Raw genomic sequence first — 23,039 nt, 5'->3', positions numbered from 1 at the left:
TCATCATCACCATCATCATCATCACCACCACCACCACAGAGGAAAAGTGTCCCACAGGCGCTCCATCGAGTCGCTCTCCAGCAAAAAGAAAAACATCAATAACACATATATAGCTTATATTATATATATATATATATAAATAACCTGGACATAGTGGGCTACTTACAAACGCATGGCCCTTTGCGCGCGGCACACGCTCCAATAAGCACATGCAGACCTTCAATATGAGAGAGAGAGAGAGAGAGAGAGGGATGAGAGAAAGAGAGATGAGAGAGAGGGATGACATAGAGATGAGAGAGAGAAAGATGAGAGAAAGAAGGAGAGAGAGAGAGATGAGAGTGAGATGAGAGAGATGACAGAGAAAGTGAGAGAGAGGGATGATAGAGAGAGATAGTGAGATGAGAGAGAGAGAGAGAGATGAGAGAGAGAGAGATGAGATGAGATGAAAGGAGGGTGATCTTGCAACATACTGGATTTGATCTCGTGTCGATTCTGACATTATCCGTCATCGTTCACATCACTGAGGAGTTTTGGTGGGATGCGACAAGTTGCTTGCGTCTCGCTCCCAGAGTAGAGATAGAGATAGAGGAGCAGACAGAGAGGCAGTAGAGGAGAGAGCTCGTCCAACCGGAGGGAGGGGGTGAGACGCATTCTCCCCGAGTACACACACAAGCAGCGGCCACATCCACATCCACTGTAGACAAATCCCTGTTCAGTGACGTGTTTTGTATTAGCCTTTTTTTTTTTATTAATGCAACCCTTTTTTCTCTCCATCAGCTGGCTGATTTAAATGTAATCAGGAATTGAGACTCTCTCTAGTCTCCTCGCGTGCTTTTCTTATTCCCATCAGCTCTATAATCATCCCCCTTTTTTCTATTTATTTATTTTTTTTTGCTCTCAGCCCATCATCCACCGTCCAGCCTCCTATCTCTTCCTTTTTTTCCCTCCATCTCCTCTCTCTTTCTCTCTTTGGGAGTGCGACGCGCTGCGAACATCTGAAATAAAAAAACACACAAAAGAAGCCTGCAGGTAAGACCAGCTTCTTTCTCTTTTATTTGAATGATTAATAATTATTGTTTTCACTTTGCAGCTTTAATGCATCACAGTTCATTCAGTGTAATTTTACACGCCACATTGATTTGTTTCACGTTGCCTCCTCTTGCAACTTAACTGACAGTGTAGATGTAGGATTTTTTACAGGACAAAATAATGATAATAATTCTCACTTGTGCCCACTTCTCTCTGATTAAAAAGCTGAATGATAATTTCCCCCACCTATTTCCGCGGGCCTATAATTAGCGACGTCTATTATGCAAATGAAAGCCCCTTATAATAATAGCTCGTTTGAAGCTCTCCCTGCATCCGCACCGCAGGTGTGAGGACTGATATATCTGTTGTATGTGCTGAGATGGAGGTGATTTCTGTGGATGTGGATTTGTGTCCCCAGTCAGTCCCAGTGAGTTTTCTCTGTGTACCGGCCGCTTGATGCTAGGCGTCCATTTTCCACCGTGTATAGCCTCTGCAGGCAGGCAGGCTGATGTGTGTAGCCTGCTCTGCTCTATTAATGAATGCACCGCAGTCTGCAGCACTATACTGGAGCTTTGCACGCTCTCAGCCCTGCAGCTCCGAGCTTCTATGTGTCTCATCAGCTGCTGGACTCCTCTCAGAGCAGGGCCAGCATCTTAGCTTCGTGTTGGACCTGGGCCACATCATGTTATCTGATGAGATTCATTTTCATTTCAGCCTACTGTCTCTCTTTCTCTCTCTCTCTCTCTCCTCTCGACAGTGTGTCTGACCTGACAGATCCAGAGGTAAAGGGCACTAAACATCTGGCACCTTATCAATCATTCATTTTTTTTTTATCACAAGCTCAGATCACATCTGGTTCTAAAGGTGGAGGGAAATAGATGCTATAGGAGTGTGTGCACTGCAGCATTCAGGAGTCAAAAAACAAGGTGGTGAGTTATATACCTGTCCTTACCGGGGCTGCAGCAGGTACAACTCTGAATGATTATCATCATCTGATGGGACATAGCTAAATGTGGTTATTGAAAGGAGCAGTAGGTAGAAATGGAGCACATATGATTAAAAAAAAGTTATTTTTATAAAACGGTCATTATGTCCTGACAGTAGTGCATGAGACAGGTAATCTGATAAAAAAACATGTGCCTTTGTGTCCTCCGGTGTCCTCCAGTGCTCCTAATGGCATCTGCAAGATTTCACAGCGGAGGAACACAACCAATCAGAGCTGAGCTGGAGCCTGCCGTCTCTGAGCAGCTGTCAATCACTCACAAACTGATCAAATGGTCAAACTAGGCAGCGTTGATCAAATATGAATTAATATTCTGTTACTGTAATGCCTATTTCTCACCTCAAATGTTTTCAGAATCATCTTGTAGTGTACTGTTTAGCTGTGAAATGAGAAAGTTTGTGACCCGGCAGCCATGTTGAGATCAGTTGAGGAAATACCAAGCACCGCCCACCAGCCGGAGCAAACTTTCTCATTTTACAGCTAAACAGTACTCTACAAGATGTTTCTGAGAACATTTGAGGTGAGAAATAGGCATTACAGTAACAGAATATTGATTCATATTTGATCAGCGTTGCCTAGTTTGACCGTTTGATCAGAGTTTGCGAGTGATTGACAGCTGCCTCCGTTGAATGAACAGCCAATAGGAACGCTCTCTCTCTGAAATGACCTGTGATTGGCCAAAGTCTTCCGTCACGGGCTAGATTTTTTTAAAGCCTGAAAACAGATCCATGAGGAGGTGCAGAAGTAGTTTTCTCTCAGAACACTTGAATTACAATATGCTGAAAGGTTATTATGGAATTTTTGCCCAATGATGCCAAAAACATTCTACCTGCAGGTTTAAGGCAGTTATAGCACAAGCTTTTCCCCTCTGAGCTGAGCTTTTGATTTAGGTGCTGCATCTCTTCAGCATGAGGACTGACTGGTCTTTCCTTTTTACAGCAGCAGCACCTGCTCCTTTATGGTTAATGCAGATCGAACTTGAGTAGCTCTCACTTGATGTGGCCAGTGTGCCACCGCCAGGAATGAAGTTGAACTTTTGATATTTAGGCTACATCATAGCAGTTACCCGTAAAGTGCTGGTGTCAATATGTGGGTGATTGATAGGTAAAAAGCAGTTTTTGTTTGTTTCATTATAATAAGATGCAATTTGTAGATCGGTAGATATTGTGGATGAGAAACTTAAAGGATCAGTGTGCAATATTTAGGGGGATCTACTGGCAGAAGTGGAATATAATGTTAATAACCAGGTTTTCTTTAGTGTATAATCACCTGATAATAAGAATCGTTATCATTAGCTTAGAATGAGACGTTTATATCTACACAGGGAACGCGTCCTCTTCACGGAGTCCGCCATGTTGCACAACCAACCTAACACTGTTATCTTTTCCTGCTTGGGTCAGAGTCGATAACGTTACTCGCTCCCGTCGTCGCCGCCGCTCTCTCTCTCTCTTGCTTCACCACTCACTTTCCACGTACACACACACTCTACACACTAGCTCTGCTCCAAATGACCTACGCTACTGTGACGAGAAACTGGCTCTAGAGAGGGCCATTCGCGTTTTCACGTCGGCCACCGTATTTCCCCTACATGCTTGGCACACGGGATAGGCTTCAGTTGGTTGCAGTCTGCAACCTCACCGCTACATACTGTCAGATCCTACACACTGCTCCTATAATTGCACAATTGATTAATCGCCATTCTGTACAACTCAGTAGACGCATCGTAAGACATGGTGTTCATATAAATATTAAATCACTACAGGACTTTTTATGACAGTATAAGTCTACACATACTTGCACCTTAAAGGGCATGTTCGGCTAACCTACGTGCAGTGATACATCAAACATGTTCCAAACAGTGACGACATAGTGTACGTTTTTGGGTCATAGTGCTGCCATTAAAGGCCCGCCTCTCCACCAATGATCAGCGAGTCTTTCATTGAGGTGTGGTCTGTCCCGCCGTCTGTTGGACACGCCCCCATCAGCCCCTCCGCCTCCCACGTAGTAAACACCTTCTGTACTGTGTGTGGCCTTGATGATTGTCTCTTGTTGATTTTGGATTGCTTTCAAAACCCCTCAGCCGCCTTTAAGATCTGCTGTTTACGCTGTAAGGTGACTCATTGCAGTCAGTACTGGTGCGTAGCCCACACAGGCTCTAGTTGTTTTTTAGCGCCGGCCAAATCATAATCATCTAATGCACGAGCGGTCCAGAACAATCGGAAACAATGTCTGCAACTTCTAAATGTTTTGCCCCGCCATTTCTCTCTTTATTTCATAGCTGAATGGCCGTTAGCCGTCCTTACTCTCTGTTTCTCTCTCTGAGGAGGAGCAATTCTGCAACGATCATCACATCTGTCATGTAGCTATATTCTTCAGAGGATCAATGCCTTTGCTGCAATTTTCTTGATGGTCTGCAACAAGGCTTCACAATGTTCCTTCCTCTCTTCAGGGAGTACAACAGACTCAGATACCTCAATTTAAATATGATCCTATAACAGGTCTAATTATCAAAATACAACCGTCCAATCACATACATGTGTAGCTTCTGATCGCTGCACCAATGTCAGTAAAACAAACTCCTGCATATTTACTCTACTTTTAAGTAAATTTGAAACTGATTGTACTCAAAGGAGTGCAAACTAAACACAAGCTTCCTGTATTTGCTGATTCAGTACACAACGTTGCTTATGATTCCAGTGAGCGGAGGCTTTTATCCGAAGCTTTCTAATTGACTCCCGTCTCAATGGCTGTGACCCATGCATCAATTAACCTCCAGCTTTGGTGTTTTTAAGTGCTCCGCTCAGGTTAGCGCAGCCTCTGAGAGCAGGGTTGTAACTAAGAGCCTGTGATTGAACCGTATCGTGTCAGTGATATATTGTAGGCAACCTGTCTGTGCAGAGGCATGCAGTGTAAACATACAGCAGACACAGTGTTAGCATGTCTGACAGGCGAGCGTGCTCAATGGACTGGAGATGCACAACATGCGACCAAAGCCTCTGCACTCATTACAACAGGCTGTAGGTGTGTCTGTATACTATACAATATTAAAACGATAAAGATCATCAGCATGTTTACCATTTCAAGGACTTATGCCAAATAGTTCAGAGAAGGTTGTGTGTATCACTTTAATATATAGCTACAAATAAACAAATGAATGACATAGCTGTAAATATCTGGAAAGATTAGTCGATTAATCAGTCAGTTCGCTGACAGAAAATTAATTGACAACAATTTTGATTTCACAAAAAAAAAATCTTAACTCAAGGTCTACTGATTAGCTTTTTTTCTGAAGCTTTTAACCACATTTCCTCAGCAGAACGAGCTTGTTCAGTTGTCATTTGTGATAAACTTTATTCACTAATGAAGACTATGAGATGGGGTTGAAAGCCATTGAAAAGGCTAGTTAGTGGACCTTGAGTTGAAGGAATAGTTTGACATTTTTTTCTGAGGTTTTCTTGCTGAGAGTTGGATGAGAAGATCGATGCTAAAATATTAAACTATAGCCTAAAGTCTCATAGCTTAGCTTAGTTTAGCTTAGCTTAGCTTAGCATAAAGACTGGAAAGGGGGGGAAACAACTAGCCAACCTCTGCATAAAAGACTGAGAGTGGTATTGATCTTCTCATGTTTTCTCCACAAGAAAGCAAGTTCGCATACATCCTCAAAATGTCAAAATATATATATTTCTTTTGTTTCACACAAACATTCATTCATTCATATTATTAAATAATTTGTTAAGCAAAACAGAGAAACGTTTGCCTTATCAATTATGAGAATTTGCTGTTTTTCTCAGTTTTATATCATTGTAAATTAAATATGTTTGGGTTTTGTTTTTTTGTCGTACACTTCAAGTGATTTGAGGACATCACCGTGGACTCGGTTAAATTGTGATGGGTATATATCTGAGTTTTAGGACATCTTACAAATTTAATTATCAATCATTAATTAAAATAATCATTAGTTGCAGCCGTACTGTCTGTGTTAAGGGCTGTTAAGGTCTTTTTGTGTAGCTGTGACATCTGCAAATATTCAGTTCTTTTTCTAATTAATTTGCCGCTCTTATATGGCGGTGTAATAAATTAACACACTTCTTTCTGTATAAAAAACACAAATTTAAAGAGCCATCTTGAGTTAGATCTGCTGTTACTTTACTAGGAGCGTCTTTATGCATGTGCATGGTTGCACGTGCCCATGTGTTTAAGCATATGTTCATGGGTTCATGAGCGTCAGGTCATCCAGAGACACTTTATTTTGGGAGCCTCTTAGACCAAGGTGTTACTGTCACTGCCTCCTCGGGCTGTTCTGCTCAGACAGGCAGAGAGTTGGTCACATGCAGTCGGAGGATCTTGGTGGACTCTTCACATGGGCTTAATGGCAATACTGCTACGCTTTGAAGTGCCTTTTAAAGATGACCTATTTTATGATTTTATTGTCATCATTTTGACAGTTGTGGGGGTTTGCGGCTGCATATGTGCTTCCATGCCAAGGGTTTGTTTGCGTGTTGATCTTTTTTTTTCTGTGCACCTGCTTGTGTGTGAGTGTGTGGAGATGTAAATGTGTGTGTGTTAGCCAGCTGTGGGATCTCAATGAGCAATGAGCTCAGGTGTGTAGCTTTTTCTCATGATTAAGGAGAGAAATCGTCTCAGCTACCAAGAGTCAGACTCTGAATATTTAGGCATGTTTGCATCAAGCACTTAGAATAGAATACGCTGCTTGTATTTTTAGAGCTGTCATCATAAGTAGGCCTAGCGCATTTTTTTCTCTTGGTCAAGCAATCAGTATTATGTCATTTTCACTAACTACATCCCGGATTTCGCTTCCTCTCCTGGACAAGCAACAGCCAATGTAGTGTGACTGTGCTGCTGAATCGGAGTTGTGTATCTACACACGCCCGCACAGGATCATTGCCTTTCACATGTGTGGAAAAACTTATTACAGATGTCATCATTTATTCAACAAGCAGTTTGGTAGTTGATTTATGCAATGAATAGCTAATGGAGCAGCTGCTACAAAATTCAAATCTCCTGTGTGATTTATGGCGGCATTATTGGAGCCACAACTCATTGGGTGTGCTTATATTTTATACAAGGTATTCTGCCATGCTGGGAATGAGTCACGCAGGTAGATCTGATTACATCTGAAGTTTTCTGACAAGTGAGGGCCTGGTCCCGTAATGGTCCCTGTAGCAGCTAGCTCCCAAAGCGAAGCCCTTGGCCTTTGTTGCTGCAGTAGATCCTGCTGCAGCTAATTGGCCTCTGGCTGGCCCAGAGTCCTCCGAGTGTTGCAAACATACTATAGAAGCATCACTGTAACAGTATGTTAGCTCTGGGAGGCTCAGAGTTAAGGAAAAGGCAAACATGTCCTTATATTCTTTAAATCAGCCAATATTCTAAATCTACAAGTAACCCAAAATATTCATCGGCCCTGCCAAATCTGTTGCCGTTAGGGACTGTATGAAAATTATTGAGGTGGCGAGGCTGGATGTTGGCTTATGTTTCACTTTGTAAAAAAGACCAACACGTTCTCTTGTCAACTCGTCACATACTGACGCTCTGTCAGAGCCCTCAGCATAATTTTTCGGTCGCAGTAAACACGTGCTAAATGCCCTGCGTTTGTTGGACAAATCCACCACCTCTCCCGTCCGCCCTGTGTGTCTTTTCGCTCTATAAACTACGTCACCACAGCACTTCTTAGAGCGTCTACTGTGTCATGTATGGGTTTACATTGTAGTTAATGGAAAGCCTGGTGCATCGCATACCGGCGCTAAAGGGTACCTTGTGCGGCGGGATCGAAGGCCGACGGCTGTGACAATGCGTCGGTATTTGATGCCTTGAGAATGAGAACGGGCTGAAAATGATGGACGGTTTTAACCTAGTGCTTAAATTACTCACAAAGCAACTTGACTGCCGACTGTTTGGTCGGAGATTCAGGTGTGTTAAGCTAGTGGCTAATGTAGCCATGAGCCACTAGCTTCAAGTAGAGATGAGGAGCACTGTGGACCCTGATGTAAACTTTAATATCTTTAAGCAATGTTTATTGTGTGCCACTAATGTTCACGTTAACAAAACCCTGATACAGAGACAGAACAGTTATCATCTGCATATAGCAAATTGCACCTATAAGGTCTCTTTGATGTAACCATTTACTATAACGCAAAGAAAGGCAGAAATAAAGTATGAATTTAGCTCCCCCAAAAACCAAACTACCTTACCTTGAGCCAAAAGAAAAATTGCAATACCCTTCACCCCTTTCTGACCCCCTCTCCCCACTTAGTAATTTTTGTACAGTCCCTTAGACTAAACCATTTAGTTAAACTCTCACACGTTCTTTCTTTTTTCTTGCCCTCTTGTTCTTTCACGCTCCCTTGCTCTCATTCCCCTCGTTCCCCTCTTTCTTAATTATTAGTGGAAAATAGAAATTACAGATAATTAAATGACAATTATGATCTCCTACACAGGGGAGTTGTTGCTAGGGGGAATGACTTAGTAGGTTATTGTTAAGGTCATTCATTAAATACTGGAGTCAAAGACCACACACACACACACACACACACACACACACACACACACACACACACACACGCACACACACTAGATACTGCATTTTTTAGGCCTTGGAGATAGTGTAATCCCTTCTGGACATGCATTTTCCTCAGGGAGAGGCAGTATGTTGATAGGGTTGGAAGGTCATACTACACAAACACACACATGCACAATCGCATTGCTTTCACATATGAACCCACAATGTATAAATAAGCCACACTGTGGTGGTGTCATTTGACAGTTTACATAATAAGGAGCCTGAACGCAGAGATACGAGGCTAACTGTCTAACTGAGGGGAACATTAGGCCTACTGGGATTCAATAAGATTGGACTAGACCCATCCTCAGATGCACTGGAGAGGAAATGTGCACACACACATAGAAAACACACACACACACACCACACCGTCTCCCCTTCCATCTCTCCTTCTGTCTCTGAGGCAGCTCTGTTTTGGGTCTCACAATGCAAACAGGATGTAACCTATTTTGATCACGGTGCCATATTGCATCATCAAATATTAACAGACTTGACTGCACTGCATTATGTCTGCTAAATAATGTTTGTTGAATAATGCGCGCTGCTTTATCGTATCCTCATATTTTCCCCTTAATAGAGCGGCTACTTCTCATTCTCTCTTTAGTAATGATGGCGTGTTGTCTTTATTCATGTGTGTTTGTGAATGCACGTGCATGTGTGTGTGTGTGTGTGTGTATCTGGCAGCATCTGTGTCACCAACCCGTGGTCACACACAAATCTATTGATAGAGCATTAGCGCACTGGTCTGTCTGTGTGTCTGTCTGGGTTTCACAGTCAACACTCACGCTAGTGATTTGAAATATCCCCCCTCATTTCTGCCTCTTTCTTTCCCATCTCTCTCCTCTCTGCCCTCTCTCTGCTTTGCTCTCTCTCTGCCTCTTTCTCCCTCTATCTCTTGCCTGCCCCTCTCCCTTTCCCCCCCTTCGCTCTATGCTGATCCAGACTTTGGAATTCAATGTTGCTATGGTAACAATGTCGGGTTGGTCCTCTCTGCCTCCCCCTCTTGCTCCTCTTATTCAGGCTAGATGCAGTACAACTCGCTCTGGAGTCATTCTGTCTTTAGCCTGTAATACTGTCACTTATAATTACTCTAATCTGTATTAACACCGTTGCAATATGGTTCTGCAACGTTTAAATAAAGCATCTGCAGTGTAGAATGTAGAGCTGATGGGTTGATAAGTCAATCGACAGAAAATTAATCTGCAACAAGAGTCTGCAGCCCCGCTAGCAGCTCTGTGAGGCTTAGGTGCAGTGGCTAAATGCTAATAAAAGCATGCTAACGTGCTCACAATGAAAATGCCAACATTCTGATTTTAAGCAGGTATGAAGTCTACCATGTTCACTATTTTAGTTGAGCGTGTTAGCATGCTAGCATTTGCTATTTAGCACAAAACACAACTGGGGCTGATGGGAATGTCATTAGTTTTGCAGATATTAAATCAAAGTATTGGACAAATTATGATTTTTACCTGATGATGGCGCTAATTAAAAAATTGGGATCACCAAAATGATTACAATTCATAAAAGCAAAACATGTCAAGGTAACGGTTGCTCTAGAAAAAAAAGTTAGAGGATCACCAAAGTCACACCTCTGAAGATCATAAATGTCTGCACAAAATGTCTTGGCAATCTATCCAGGAAAAAATGAGAATAAAAACTCTAAAATTCCCATGTTTCCAGATTCTTAATTGTGGGGATTCACTGCTTTATTTTGTCTTTCGGGATTTTAAATTAAAGATCTTTAGGTTTTTGGACTGTTAGTTGAACAAACAAAGACATTTGAAGACATCACCATGGGTGTCAGTGAAGTGAAACAAGGAATTATTCACTGTTTTTTGACGTTTAAATAGACCAAACGATTAGTTGATTATTAGTGAACATTTCTTCTCATTCATGAAACCTTTATTTATAGTGTGGCCCAATGAGAGCAGTCCACTCTCTTTTGCATGGGCACCCTGTGTACAGAGGACAACAAAAGCATATGCAAAAATACATTTAGACCAACATGTACATTTACTAGCGCTGAAACTAACAATTATTTTCATTATCAATTAATCTTCAGATTATTAATTTGTTCTATAAAATTGTGAAAATTGTGAAAATTTCAATTACACTTTCCTCAAGACTGAGGTGACGTCTTCAAAGTGCTTGTTTTTTTCAAGTGACAGGTAAAAATTCAAAGATTTCCAATTTACTATCACGTAAGACAAAGAACAAAATTCTAAAAACTGATGTGCTGGAACTATGTTGTAATATTTGGTAATTTTGCTTAACAAATTACTTAAATAATTGATTGGTCATTTTCTGTTGAATTGTTTCAGCTCTAAAAATTACAAAGCGGCAAATAAAGGATGAGGATTAAATTGAGAAAGGCGGGCATCAAATCAGCATTAAATAAAATCTGAACACAAAAATATAAAAAAGTCATCAGATTAATCGAATAGTTGCAGCTCTGATTGAATGATTATTCTTCTAATTATATTCTTATTTAAACTCTTTGCAATACAAATATTGAATATGCCTCTTTTCTTTTCATCTGTAACTTCATGGCGTAATACTGCTACATAAACTAATAAAAATCCCCGTCTTTTGCTTTATTTTTTGTGCAGCAGCAGCAGAGCCGTGACCATGGTGCAAGTTTTCTGCTAACAGAGGACGGACGGAGAGCGGTACAACCGTCCAAGCCACAACCTCCACCAGAAGCAGCTTTCCAGCGAGAAAGACAGAAAGAGAGAGAGAGCAAGAGAAAGAGGCAAAAGAGAGAGAACGAGTGCAAGAAGGAGAGAGGGGAGCGGGTGAAAACAGTCGATGGATGCTGTCCGGATTGAGGGGACAGCACGTTCTTCACTGACGAGGAAAAGAAAGATTTCAAAATTGAGTCGAAGGATAGAAACACGCCGTCAGGTAAGTCTTGAATGGTTGAGACTTTGCTTCAGTGTCCGTCAGAATCAGTATTAACAGAAGGGAAACTTTTGATGCTGAACATGGTAGAGAATATCTACAATTATAGGCCACTGAAGCAACTTCAATGCATCTCACACATGCATGGGTCAATGTGACGAGCTGTATAATGCTATTTGTGTGAGAGCATACATGCATGTTAGTATGTAAAAGGTGTACAAGGTGATCTTGTGTGTGTTTGTGTGTGTTTGTGTATTCATCTCCAGCCCTCCTGATTCTGAGGGGGGAAATGGTGTCAGGGTCATGAATATGGAGTACACCGAGATTGGGAGGGTGTGATCTGTTGTGTTTCACATCAATTCTGTCTTGTTAAGCGGAGTCAGCAGAGTCATCCAACTCTCCTCCAAGGACACATCATAGAGCCACTTATGCACCTCCCACATCCGCCTCCTCCTCGCTCTCGCCTTCTCTCATCGCCTCCCTCTTTGCCACCCACCGGTGCCCCTCACCTCCTCTTGCCCCTCATCATCTCACCTGAACGTTTGCCGCGTTTTTCAATAAATGGCACTTTGTGTATGATTGTCAACACACTTCTGCTTAGTTATTCCACTCTTTCTTTCTCTAGCTAACTTGGCCAACCTCTTCTCTCTCCCTTCCTCCTTCTGTGAAGGCATGGTGTGTGAGAAGGGGATCCAGATCCTTCTCACCACCGTGGGGGCATTCGCTGCCTTCGGCCTGATGACGGTGGCAATAGGGACGGACTACTGGCTGTACTCCCGTGCCATGATCTGCAACAGCACAGCCAACGTTACCCAGGATGACCCCCATAACAAGGACAAGAAGGATCCCGGGGCACTCACCCACTCTGGACTGTGGAGGATATGCTGCCTGGAAGGTAAAGAAGAAGTTGCGGTGGGATTTAGACTGAAGGGGATGCATTCGGAAACAAGTTTGCTTTGGTTGAGGCTGTTGATTTCAGTGAAAAGGCTGCAGAGAAATCTAATATATGGAAGCACAGCTCTTTCTAGCCATTTAGCATTTAATGTAGATCCAAATGTAGTCAGACTAGACATTCTTGCTTTCAGGACTTGTAGACAGTAGGTGAGGAGGGACGAGGGGGGATGCCATCCCCCTTGTTAGAAAAATAACCAAAGTGCATCCCCCTTGTTAGCCTGCCATCCCCCCTTTCCATCCCCTAGTAGCAAAGAGAGTGCTGGGGCAGACGGGTTGTTTAGTTGAATATGTTAGTGTAGTCTGCCTGACTCATTGATCCTTTATCTGTTTGTACAAGTTAGAATCTATGGCCCGACCGTGACTCTGAAATATAAGCAGCCTAACTGTGCTGTGCATTATATTGTATATATCCATGACGCTGTCCGTGGTGCTGAAGTAGCAGACGGGTTTGTAATTCAGATTTTTCCTCGGAGTCCCGTCCATCTGTCAGTTTTGTCTTGGATCTATAATATTCACTAAACTAATAGCTAAAATACAGAACCAAAAGTCTCATTCGCGGTTCGCTAGTCGTGGATGAACAAAACGATCCAGGTTCGTCCCCCCATTGCAAATTAACAAATGGCTTACTGCTTGTAGGGACCTGAGGGTGAGCAGGGACAACTGAAGATCAAAAACATATTTTGGGAAATGCACTTATTTGCTTTCTTGCTGAGAGTTAAATGAGAAGATTGATACCGCAGCAGCCAGTTAGCTTAGCTTAGCATATAGATTAGAAACAGGAGGAAACAGCTAGCCTGACTCTGTCTAAAGGTAAACAAATCCACCCACCAGCCCCTCTCAAGCTCACTAATCAACACGTTATATCTTGTTTGTTTAATCCGTACAAAAACTGAAGCTTAAAAACGACAAATCGTAACATCCCAAATTGTCAGACAATGTTTCCAGTTTTTGTGCTAAGCTAAGCTAACCGGCTGCTAGATGTAGCTGTAGATGTGTCCGTCGTCCTAGTTTTTTTGGTGTGTCCTGCACTGTTGGCTCTAGTCTGCCCGTGTTTGAGTTTTTTCTGGCGATTCAGCATGTTGAATTGGCGACGGAGCCCGTCGGTGAGAGAAATCACTCTGATTGGCTGTTCAGCTTAAACGAATCAGTGCACGAGAAGAGAAACGAATGTGAGGAAAGCAAGCCAACGAGTAAAGTCATGAGGAAAAACACAAAAGGCTCTTCTAATTTTTCATCTTCATCTCATCTGATCATTCCAACACACGGATATTTTCACAGCAACATGGCCATCTGGAATGAAGCTAAGTGGTGAGTGAGAGTGGTGTGAAAATGGTCGACAAACGGCGCTTTGTTTCATGTACGTATCATAACAACGGTTTGTATATATGCCGTCCTCGGTCTTCCTGTTTCCCTTTTTGAATGACGAATACAGACTACCGCCGCCTGCTGGTGTGGAGAGTTATTTCATCTCACGCAGGTGCAGAACGTCCGTGCTAACTGGCCGTCGGCTGTAGTCTTTGCGGTGTGTTCAGGTGCAACTTGTCAGCCAAAACAAAGGCGACGACAAGCGACGCAACAGCCGGTTTTCATCGCCGCTAGTTCTCTGATGTCGGGTTGGTGTGTCCCCAGCTTAACTCTCTGCAACAAAGTGAATAAGCGTATTTCCCAAAATGTCAAACTATTCCTTTAAGTGTTCTTTCTAGTCTTAATTTCTCTATATCATGTTGGTTGATATTTGCCCATTTTCCTGCAGAATAATTCAGATTGAGCACACAACAATGTGGAGATTATTGTATTTAGTCTTTGTTATAATCACAAACTCTTGTCTTTCTGCCTCCGCTGTGATTTGACTATTTAACACTCGCCAAAATGGAGTGGGTGGCACTGGACACTGGAGGTAGTGATGGATCCAACTGAACTGAGCTCATTACTGTGGAATGAAAATCTCTTGGCTATGTCAAAGCTTTTAAGTGGAAACATATTTTCCGTCAGTCACCATGTGTTGTTGGTTTTATTTTCTTATTTCCTGTAATGTTGCAAAGCGGGATCAGTGCAAACATCTTCAGCAGTGTCCGCCTTTCACTTGACCTTAGGACGCTTTGTTTAGGAAGCTGTAATCATTATTAGCATCAACATATACACATTCTAGTCGGACTTGTTAGACCGTACCATGGTGACAAGAAAACAATTTTGCATAATTGCAGCATAATTACACGATACTGAAGCGTAACCCTCACTCACAATAATCCATTAATCATTGTGTTTGATTCAGGCTGCAGTAATTTAATTCAAGCGCTGAAACAAAAGGCGCCATGTTCACCCTGACGCCCATCGACTTCTCACTCCAAGTGGCGGAAGCTACAGAAACTGGCAGTGGCCATCCCTCAATCTTCAGCTTGTCACTGCAACACAAGCTGCTAATTCATTATGCATTACACTGCCTGGCTGACACTCAACAGTAAAGGCTGGGATGGAGTTAACAGTGAAGCAGCTACAGCCAAAGGGGTGGTGTGAGTTAGCGATCTGTGCCTTTGCTGCAGACTTCTGTCTCCAGGAAAACCTCTTGGCTCTGCTTATAAAGCATCCCCGGCCCATCCTGGGCTTGGTCATTGTACAAAGCTAATTTGTCCTCATCTCTAAGCTTCCTGATAGCAAAGCAGCCAATTAGAGATAAGCTCTAGCCCTTGCAGCACTGCTGCAGTGCACCCCCACCCACTCCCTCCGTTGCCTGACTCTTTCAGTTTCTCCCCTTGCTATCCCTCTGTCTCACTCCCCCAAACATTAAATTTAATCTTTCACTGGTTTCTCCTCCTCTTCCCCTCCTTGTAGCTTCCTCTCTTTCAGTCTTTCCTCTCACATTGTGGTGCAGTAAAGCTGACAGTGTCTTGGCATGGCTTAGAGGTCAAGTATCCTTGATGTCTGTGGAGTATTCAGCCAAGAGAGATGCTCAGTAGTCGTGCAGTGATGCAGTGAGGTGTAGCTGGAGTGGAAATGCAGGACATGCTAGCTCTAAAAGATTTATGCCCGTGGGTGGGTGGCACATTATGCTGTGGATAGAGACGTGTCCTGTCCTCCTCTCCAGCCCCTCTGCAGGTTTACTGAAGGTGGGGTTGCACTGCATTACCTGCCAGTTATTACTTTCTTTTATTTGTCTGAGGTTTTTATACATATAGCGCATATATGTATATAACCTACCCCAAAGCTCAGCTGAACTCAGGTACCCCTTTATTGACACCAAGCGTCAGGTTATAAATGTGTTCATTGAATTGATTATGAACTGTATATTAGTTAATGTTATTCATTATATAAAAGTGGATATTGCAGCCCAGTTTCCAGAAATTCTTTTTGACATTGTACGTTTCTGCAAACCACGGATACGTTGAATGTTGGTGTTTTTGCATTCGGTCAGAGCAAGTGCTGTAGTACAATGAGCGACAAGCAGAGCAAGTGATTGAAAGTAACTTATTGAAAGTTACGTGATATAATAATGAGTATAACAAACAAGAAAGTCCACCAAGGGCAGGCGAAAGGGGTGGTGGATGGGTCAAACAAACACAGGGTCGTGTCTAGAAGGTAACCTGCAAATTGCGAAAACTTGCAAATACTTGCAAAAAACTCACTGCCTGACAACCTATCCTAACCTTAACCATTTGAGGTCAATACCTAACCTTAACCACACAAGGTCAGTGCCTAACCTTAACCATCTTGCGAGAGTTTCGCAATTTGCGTGTTACCTTCTAGCCACGACCCAAACACAGGACTTTCACCCAAAGAGACCACTGTTGACACGGTTGTTACACTTGTTACGTAATGTAAGTTATTATCTTAACACAAACCATGATGTTTTCACAACATTAACCATGTGGCGTTGTTTGTTTCTGCAAGTGTGATACAAGGCTGATATGAAGCGTATTTATGAAATGTATTTTGGTTCAGAAACGTCAACATTCACTGTATCCCGTGGTTTGCAGAAACGTACAATGGTAACATGGGTTGGATATTATTATAATATACTTTTCATACAATATATATATATGTACAATATAAAATCTGAAGTACAGGTAAGGTAACATGGTTCGAAGTGTCCATGATTATGTCGATTACATTGCACATTATGTCCCATAAGAGAGAACAACAGTTGCGTGCACAGCATTGGAACCAGTGTGAAAGATTATTGTCGAAATGGGATTCAAACTCACACCTCCAGAGACCTGAACGCAACGCCTTAGACCACTTAGCCATCCTGACTTATAAAGTTGTGAGGATAACACAGAACAACCCACTGAGTAATAGACGTCTTTTCAACATCGCCTCTTTGCATTAGCTCTGATATAGACCCCTCACCCCACATTTACAGTATAACTGTTAACCTTGAATAACCTTAATCTAAACTGAACATCTACAGACAAATAGACGTATAATATACAGCTATTAAATGTATTTTCAAAGTCAAATTGCTCCGTGGGAAGCTAGTTAATACGGCCACAGAATTATATGTCCTGTAATGAGGTGCTCGTAGAGATTCAATGTTTTAGGTGCAGTAAATCATTCAGGGAATCAGCGTTCAGTCCTCCAGCTTTTAGCAACTGAAGGAAATCTGCCAAAAATGCCAACTTACACTAATGTCTATAAAATAAATGTATGAACGCCACCTGACACAGTCTGTTGAGCCTGTGTCTGAGGATGATAACACTGACCCGTGTGGCTCAACTGATGTACCTCCGTTTCTTTACAGACCCACCTGTGGAAATATAAGAGCTGTGAGAAAGAGACCAGCTCACCCCACATCTGTCCGTCTCTCCCTCCGTCTGTGTCTCTTCATTCCATCACCTCCATCCATCTTTCTCACAATCCATCCATCAGCAACAGTGGTGTGCTGTCATCATCGTGCGTGCATCCCTCCGTTCGTCTGTCTGTCTACATGCAAGACCCCGGCGGGTAGTTATCTGTCTGCCTGTGTGTCGTCATACTTGTATGTATTTACATGTGTGTGCTGTTTATGTATGTGATGTTACTAACTTGCATTCAGAAGAACCTTTGTGGCGTTCTTATTATTATTATGTTGAAGTTTATCATCTGGCACAATATGCTTGGATTCAAAACAGAGATTTTCTAACAAAGATATGTGTTCAGGTGTCAATCAGTTTGTCCCTCAGGAGGATATTTCCTGTTCTCTTTTCTTAAGGTTTCAGTTACGAGTCCCTGTCTTTTGTTGTGTCTGGTCACCCCTGTTTCTCCTCTCATATCTCAGGAGTGAAGAGAGGAGTGTGTTCTCAGATCAACCACTTCCCAGAAGATGCAGACTTTGACCATGATGGGGCAGAGTACGTCCTACGTAAGTCAATGCCAGAACTACTAGGCATGGGTGATGAATGACTGAGAGAGAAGCCTGGTTATAACCAAGAGAAAGAAGGAATATAATGTGTAAAATGACCTTCCATTACCTTTTAAACGTGGTGTTTTTATTGTTCATTCCTCTGAAGATTATCTCTGCAAGACATAAACATGGGACATTGTGTACAGAAAGTCAGGGTGCCCTAGTTGGTACTCAGTGCCCTGCAGTGATATCTTTCTGCTCTATGATATGCTACATGTGAGCCCGTGCATACATAAAGAAAAGCTTGTGTTCTGTTTACAATGTTGCAGAGGCATTTTGCTGGCATTTAGATGGCATTTTCTTTCCCGTGGCCTAGTTGTCCTAGATGAGAGAAGAGTGTTAATGTGTGTGTGAGTGTGTGTGTGTGCATGGTTGGCAGACCTGCTGAAAGCACTGAAGGCCACATGGGAAGGGTTTGATTCAATCGTGTGTCTAGGACTGAGTAATTAATTTCCTCACCAAGTATTATGTGTATATTTTTAATGGGGCAGCTTTAATCTTTTTATTTTCTCTGTGGCTGTTATTCTGCATCCTCCTTGTGTTGTCCAAACCGGAGTTACGTGGTATTAGTTAACATTTTTTGTGTTTGTTGGCTGTTTCACTCTACTTGGAGTTGTAATCCTTAAAATTTAATACCCAGTTGATTTGATGACAGTTGACAAATACGGTTGCCGTGGTAATGGCAAGCGCAGTTTAACACTACAGTTAACACTTGTTGAGCAGCTGCTCTGTCAGAAATACCGCAACACACAACAATGGAGTACAGTGAAAGAAATTGTTGTGGAAAAAGGCTGTTGTCTTGTTTTGTAGATGACGGTCAGCAACAAATACGTTGCATTTCCTGTGACTTCTTCACAATAAAAGCCACCCTGCGTTTTGCCAATTGAATTAACCGTAGGAAAAGTTTGGTTTGCATTAGCAGTAACTTAATACGGCTCTGGTATGACTTCAGACACTGGACCTGCTGGAGACCACCGTTCAGCAACACAAGACGCCATTTCAAGCGGACAAACTCTCAACCCCCCCTTCACAAACAGCGCAGAGCTTCATTTCGGAAACATTTAGCCCGTTTTAAAGAGAATATCTCGGTCGCAGCGTTCCTCTCATAACACTATAGTTTAAATTTTATGGAAAATGAGGACAAACCTGAATGGACAAGTTTTTTGTTTGAGAGACTCGTATCAATGAGATGAAATTAATAACAGTAACAATGGAATTTGCAATGTGATCTCATCCCTACTCGTCATATTTTGCCGCTTGGGCAGAAGCCCCCGACGTTGTTTAGTATCTTGATGCAGAAGATTTGCGTCAAGATACGTCATGAGACATAACGTCTTCAGTAAAAATAACTCAACTTTTGGTCCTGTGTTTGTTTGACCCATCCACCATTCGTCTCCCTTCAAACCTTTGCGGACTTTCTCGCTCGTTGCTCTGACGTGGATGGGTTTACATTGGAGTTAGTTGAAAGCCCAGTGCATCTCATACAGACACAAAAGGTGGTCTTGTGTGTCGGTATTTGACGCCCTAGGAGTGAAACCAGGCTGCAATTTGAATCCAGCATGGGAATGGACTCCGCCACTAACAATGAAAGCTGCCACTACTATTACAGAATGGAAATACATTGAATGGCTTTTGCTGGAAATAATGACAAACACAAATACTATTTAAAACAGGGTTTGATGTTGTAAAAATCTTATTAGAAATGTCCAACAACCAGATATTCAGATATCATTTCACACATATATACACTCCTTTCTAGTTTTTGCTGTTCAGCATTATTCTTTCGTCTGTTTAGGGGTAGTCAGGGCTTCCAACATCTTCCCGATCCTCAGTGCCATCCTGCTGCTGATGGGAGGGCTTTGCATCGCTGCTAGTCGTTTCTATAAGAGCAAAAGGAACATCATCCTGGGAGCGGGAATCCTCTTCGTGGCTGCAGGTAACTAATATGCATATGGTTATATGTGTGTGACTGCTAGTGTGAGTGGTGGTCTGAAGAATATCACTTGCCCTAACAGTTTTTATGCTTTGTTTGGGAGTGTCTAGTTGTGTTTAGACTATCAACACTGTCAGTTTAATAGATGTTCATCATCTTGCCAGTTGTCTTTATTGAAAATGTCACAAATCATCATGTCAAACAAATGTGTTTATTAGTACTGTGAGTTGGTCTGTCTGAGTTTATTTAGCTCGTTTGTAAATATTTCTGTGCTCCCTCAGGTCTGAGTAACATAATTGGTGTGATCGTGTACATCTCGGCCGCACTGGGGGACATCTCTCCGAAGAAGGACGAGGATAAGAAGTGGCAGTACTCATACGGTTGGTCCTTTTACTTCGGGGGTCTGTCCTTCATCATGGCCGAGATGGTGGGGGTGCTGGCTGTCAACATCTACATCGAGAAGAACAAGGAGCTGCGCTGCCGCTCGCGCACCGACATTTTCAAGAGCACCACGCACGCCATGCTCCGCCTGCCCAGCTACCGCTTCCGCCGCCGCTCCCGCTCTTCGTCCCGCTCCACTGACCCCTCCCGCTCCCGAGACCCCTCACCCGTAGGGGGAGGTGGGGGCAAGAACTTCGGCCTGCCCCCCTCTGCGCTGCTCTCCCAGGGCCCCATCTCAGTATCCACTTTACCGAACCCCCACTCTCGCTCGCACACGGCCCTGGCTGGAGGCGACATCTCTCTCTACACGTTGTCCCGCGACCCCAAACTGGGGGGTTTGCCGCCCATGTATGGAACGGTGGACAGGGCCACGCTCTACCAGCTCCACAACTGCTTCCCAAAGGATGGAGGAGGAGGGGGGGTGATGATGAGTGGTACACTTCCCTCGCTTAAGTCCCACAACCCTTCCAATTCTTCCAACTCCAACGCGCCGATGCCCAACTCGGTGGGCTCCGGCCCTCCACCCTTCACCTCGTCCACCGTAGACAGGGAGCGAGGGATGGGGACTCTGGACAGGCTGAAGGGAGACAGGGAGAGCAACTCTAACACCCTCAATAGGAAGACAACGCCTGTGTAGAGGGAGGGTGTGAGAGGGGGAGGCGAGAAGGAAGGGAGAGAAGGATGATGGGTAGTAATGAAAGAGAGCAGATAGAGAGGAGCTCTGTGTTTGTACGGCTCAACAGGAAATAGAAAAACAGACAGAGGTGAAAAGCTAAATCTCTCCCTCCATGTTCACTGTTACTTAGTCTGCTCAACCTCACTGAGAACAAAAAGAAGATGAGTAATAACAGAGTGATAATAACAACAACAATGAACTTTCACAATAAAACTATTTTGATATTTTAACGTGCTAGAAATGATTTATTTTGTTAATGATCAAACGCAATTAACCTTGGGCTATTATGAAAATGTTTCACATATTTTTTTGTGCAATATTACTGCTAATTAACCAGATCATCATTAATGTAAAATTGTTGTTGTGATTATTCTTAGCGTTATTACAGGCTAGCCGTATTCGCAAACACTATAGTTTGGAATGAGAATTTTGATTTTCATGTTACTTTCACTCTAATTTTTAGATCTTGACGACTTTTACTGTGAATTTCTTCCATGCAGAGCCACTGGGACCGTCAGTGAGCTGTGTGTAACTGTGTCAAAGTGTCAAGCATGAGTGTGCACAAATATGTGGGAGAATGTGGGCCTGTGTTACTTTTTTAACCCCCATATTATATAATTTTCATTTATAACATGAAGTCAGATTTGAATACTGTAAATTGTCTTCCAATATTGATACTGAAAGAAATGCAACAATAACGTGAGTGACTGAGACAAATGACCAACTTCATTGTTATTATGAGTCTGAGTTTTCTATGGGCCTCTGTTAGTCTTCTTTCCATTCTAATCAGTGTTAACAGTAGTACTTGTAGCTATAGTCGTGTTGAAGATGTTTGTTCTTGGGCATTAACAGAAACCTCTGACTGGAGGAAGCAGAAAAAAGAGACATAGAATAATACATTTGTACAGATTCAGGTAAAGGTTACTGCCTGAGCAGAAAAACAAAAAAACCTAATCATTTTTTTCTATGAAGAGTCCCAAAGTGAGACATGCAACTCATCATTTTCAGTGGCAAAAAAAGACAATATGTATATGTGGGTTGAGAGGGTTTAAAAAAACACTAGAGAAAAACTTTTGAAAAGATACATGTACATTGTAATTTACGCATACATATATTTGTAAAGTCTATAGATACGTTTTTCGGGACCACTGTTCAAACTGGGTATGCATTTTGGGCTGTTTTGTTCCCGGTGCCCTCCCTGGACTCTTGTTGGGTGGTTTCATCCGCCAACCCTGCACCGCCATACTTGCTCCCCCTACCCCCCCGCCCATATTTGGTCACATGATCCTCAACTTTATCACATGACCAACAACAGATCCACCACAGAGACGACCCCCCTAAACCTCCCCAAAGATATTCTTTTCACTGTGCTTTCCCTGCGACCGCTGACTCCTGAGTCTGAACTCTGATCTGTTTATGTTGATGAGAATGTAAACACATGTAAACAAGCCCCCTCCCCCCCCATCCCCAGTCTCTCTTCTAAACTGTCCTGAGTGACTGCAGATCCGGGTCGAAACCATGGACACACCGCTACATGATATAATGAAGAAGCAAAACAAAACAACCAGACGCTTCCAGATTCTATACGTTTTCATTTCTTTGATTTCATTTCAGAAAAAGAATAATGTGATAAAAAACTGCACACAGATAGCATTTATGTGGGCAATATGAATAGTATGTAGTTGAGAATAGATATATCTAGACAAATGATTATGGTTTATCTAAATGTGTGATAAACTTAAACACTGTATTGCACGAAGTTTATAAAAAAAAACAATAACAGACATATTCACAGACTGCTGTCTTTTGTTTCTTTTGGAGTCTCTTCTGAGGTACAGAGTGAGCATATACCTGTGTTTTGAGTATCCTCAAGAGCATCTGACGTTTAGATATTCTGACCCTTTGCTATATTTTTATAATAACAATGTCTCTAATGAAAAACAATGTGACAATGTGAAAGGAGTTGCTCGTAGTGAAGAAGCTCCAGAGAATTACCAGCCCAGTCGCACAAAAAGGCGTGTGAATGACATCATGATGCGTAAGACAAAAGTGTGAAATAAGAACGCCTTCCTGGCTTTAAGTGTGTCATTTGTACGCCATGTAGTCTGTACTGACTAATGTAAATGCATCCATGTAAATATGCTACGT

At 42.5% G+C, this 23,039-nt stretch overlaps 1 protein-coding gene across 4 annotated transcripts; it reads left to right on the top strand.

Annotated features, from left to right (window-relative positions):
- The first annotated feature begins 141 nt into the window (after positions 1-141).
- Positions 142-22,688, top strand: cacng8b (calcium channel, voltage-dependent, gamma subunit 8b). 4 transcript variants are annotated; one of them, XM_037785517.1, is made up of 7 exons: positions 142-640; positions 902-1,029; positions 11,219-11,513; positions 12,181-12,405; positions 17,716-17,799; positions 19,637-19,777; positions 20,056-22,688. In XM_037785517.1, the coding sequence occupies exons 4-7, from the start codon at positions 12,183-12,185 to the stop codon at positions 20,850-20,852; spliced, it is 1,245 nt and encodes a 414-aa protein (XP_037641445.1). In that variant the 5' UTR covers positions 142-640; positions 902-1,029; positions 11,219-11,513; positions 12,181-12,182; the 3' UTR covers positions 20,853-22,688. The 4 variants fall into 4 exon arrangements, with proteins under 4 accessions (XP_037641445.1, XP_037641446.1, XP_037641447.1 ...); XM_037785518.1 differs by having other exon boundaries at positions 142-1,029; positions 11,222-11,513; XM_037785519.1 differs by lacking the exons at positions 142-640; positions 902-1,029; positions 11,219-11,513 and adding an exon at positions 17,200-17,402 and having other exon boundaries at positions 12,259-12,405.
- The last annotated feature ends 351 nt before the right edge of the window (positions 22,689-23,039 follow it).

This window comes from Sebastes umbrosus, chromosome 11 (genome assembly GCF_015220745.1).
Source record: "Sebastes umbrosus isolate fSebUmb1 chromosome 11, fSebUmb1.pri, whole genome shotgun sequence".
NCBI lineage: Eukaryota > Metazoa > Chordata > Actinopteri > Perciformes > Sebastidae > Sebastes > Sebastes umbrosus.
The sequence above is the reverse complement of the archived record's forward strand: the minus strand, read 5'-3'. Positions and strand labels throughout refer to the sequence as shown.

Coding starts and splice junctions, on each gene's coding strand:
- cacng8b (XM_037785516.1), top strand. Junction 17,403..17,649: donor TACATGCAAGACCCCGGCGG/GTAGTTATCTGT, acceptor TCTTTTCTTAAG/GTTTCAGTTACGAGTCCCTG. Junction 17,800..19,636: donor TGGGGCAGAGTACGTCCTAC/GTAAGTCAATGC, acceptor TCGTCTGTTTAG/GGGTAGTCAGGGCTTCCAAC.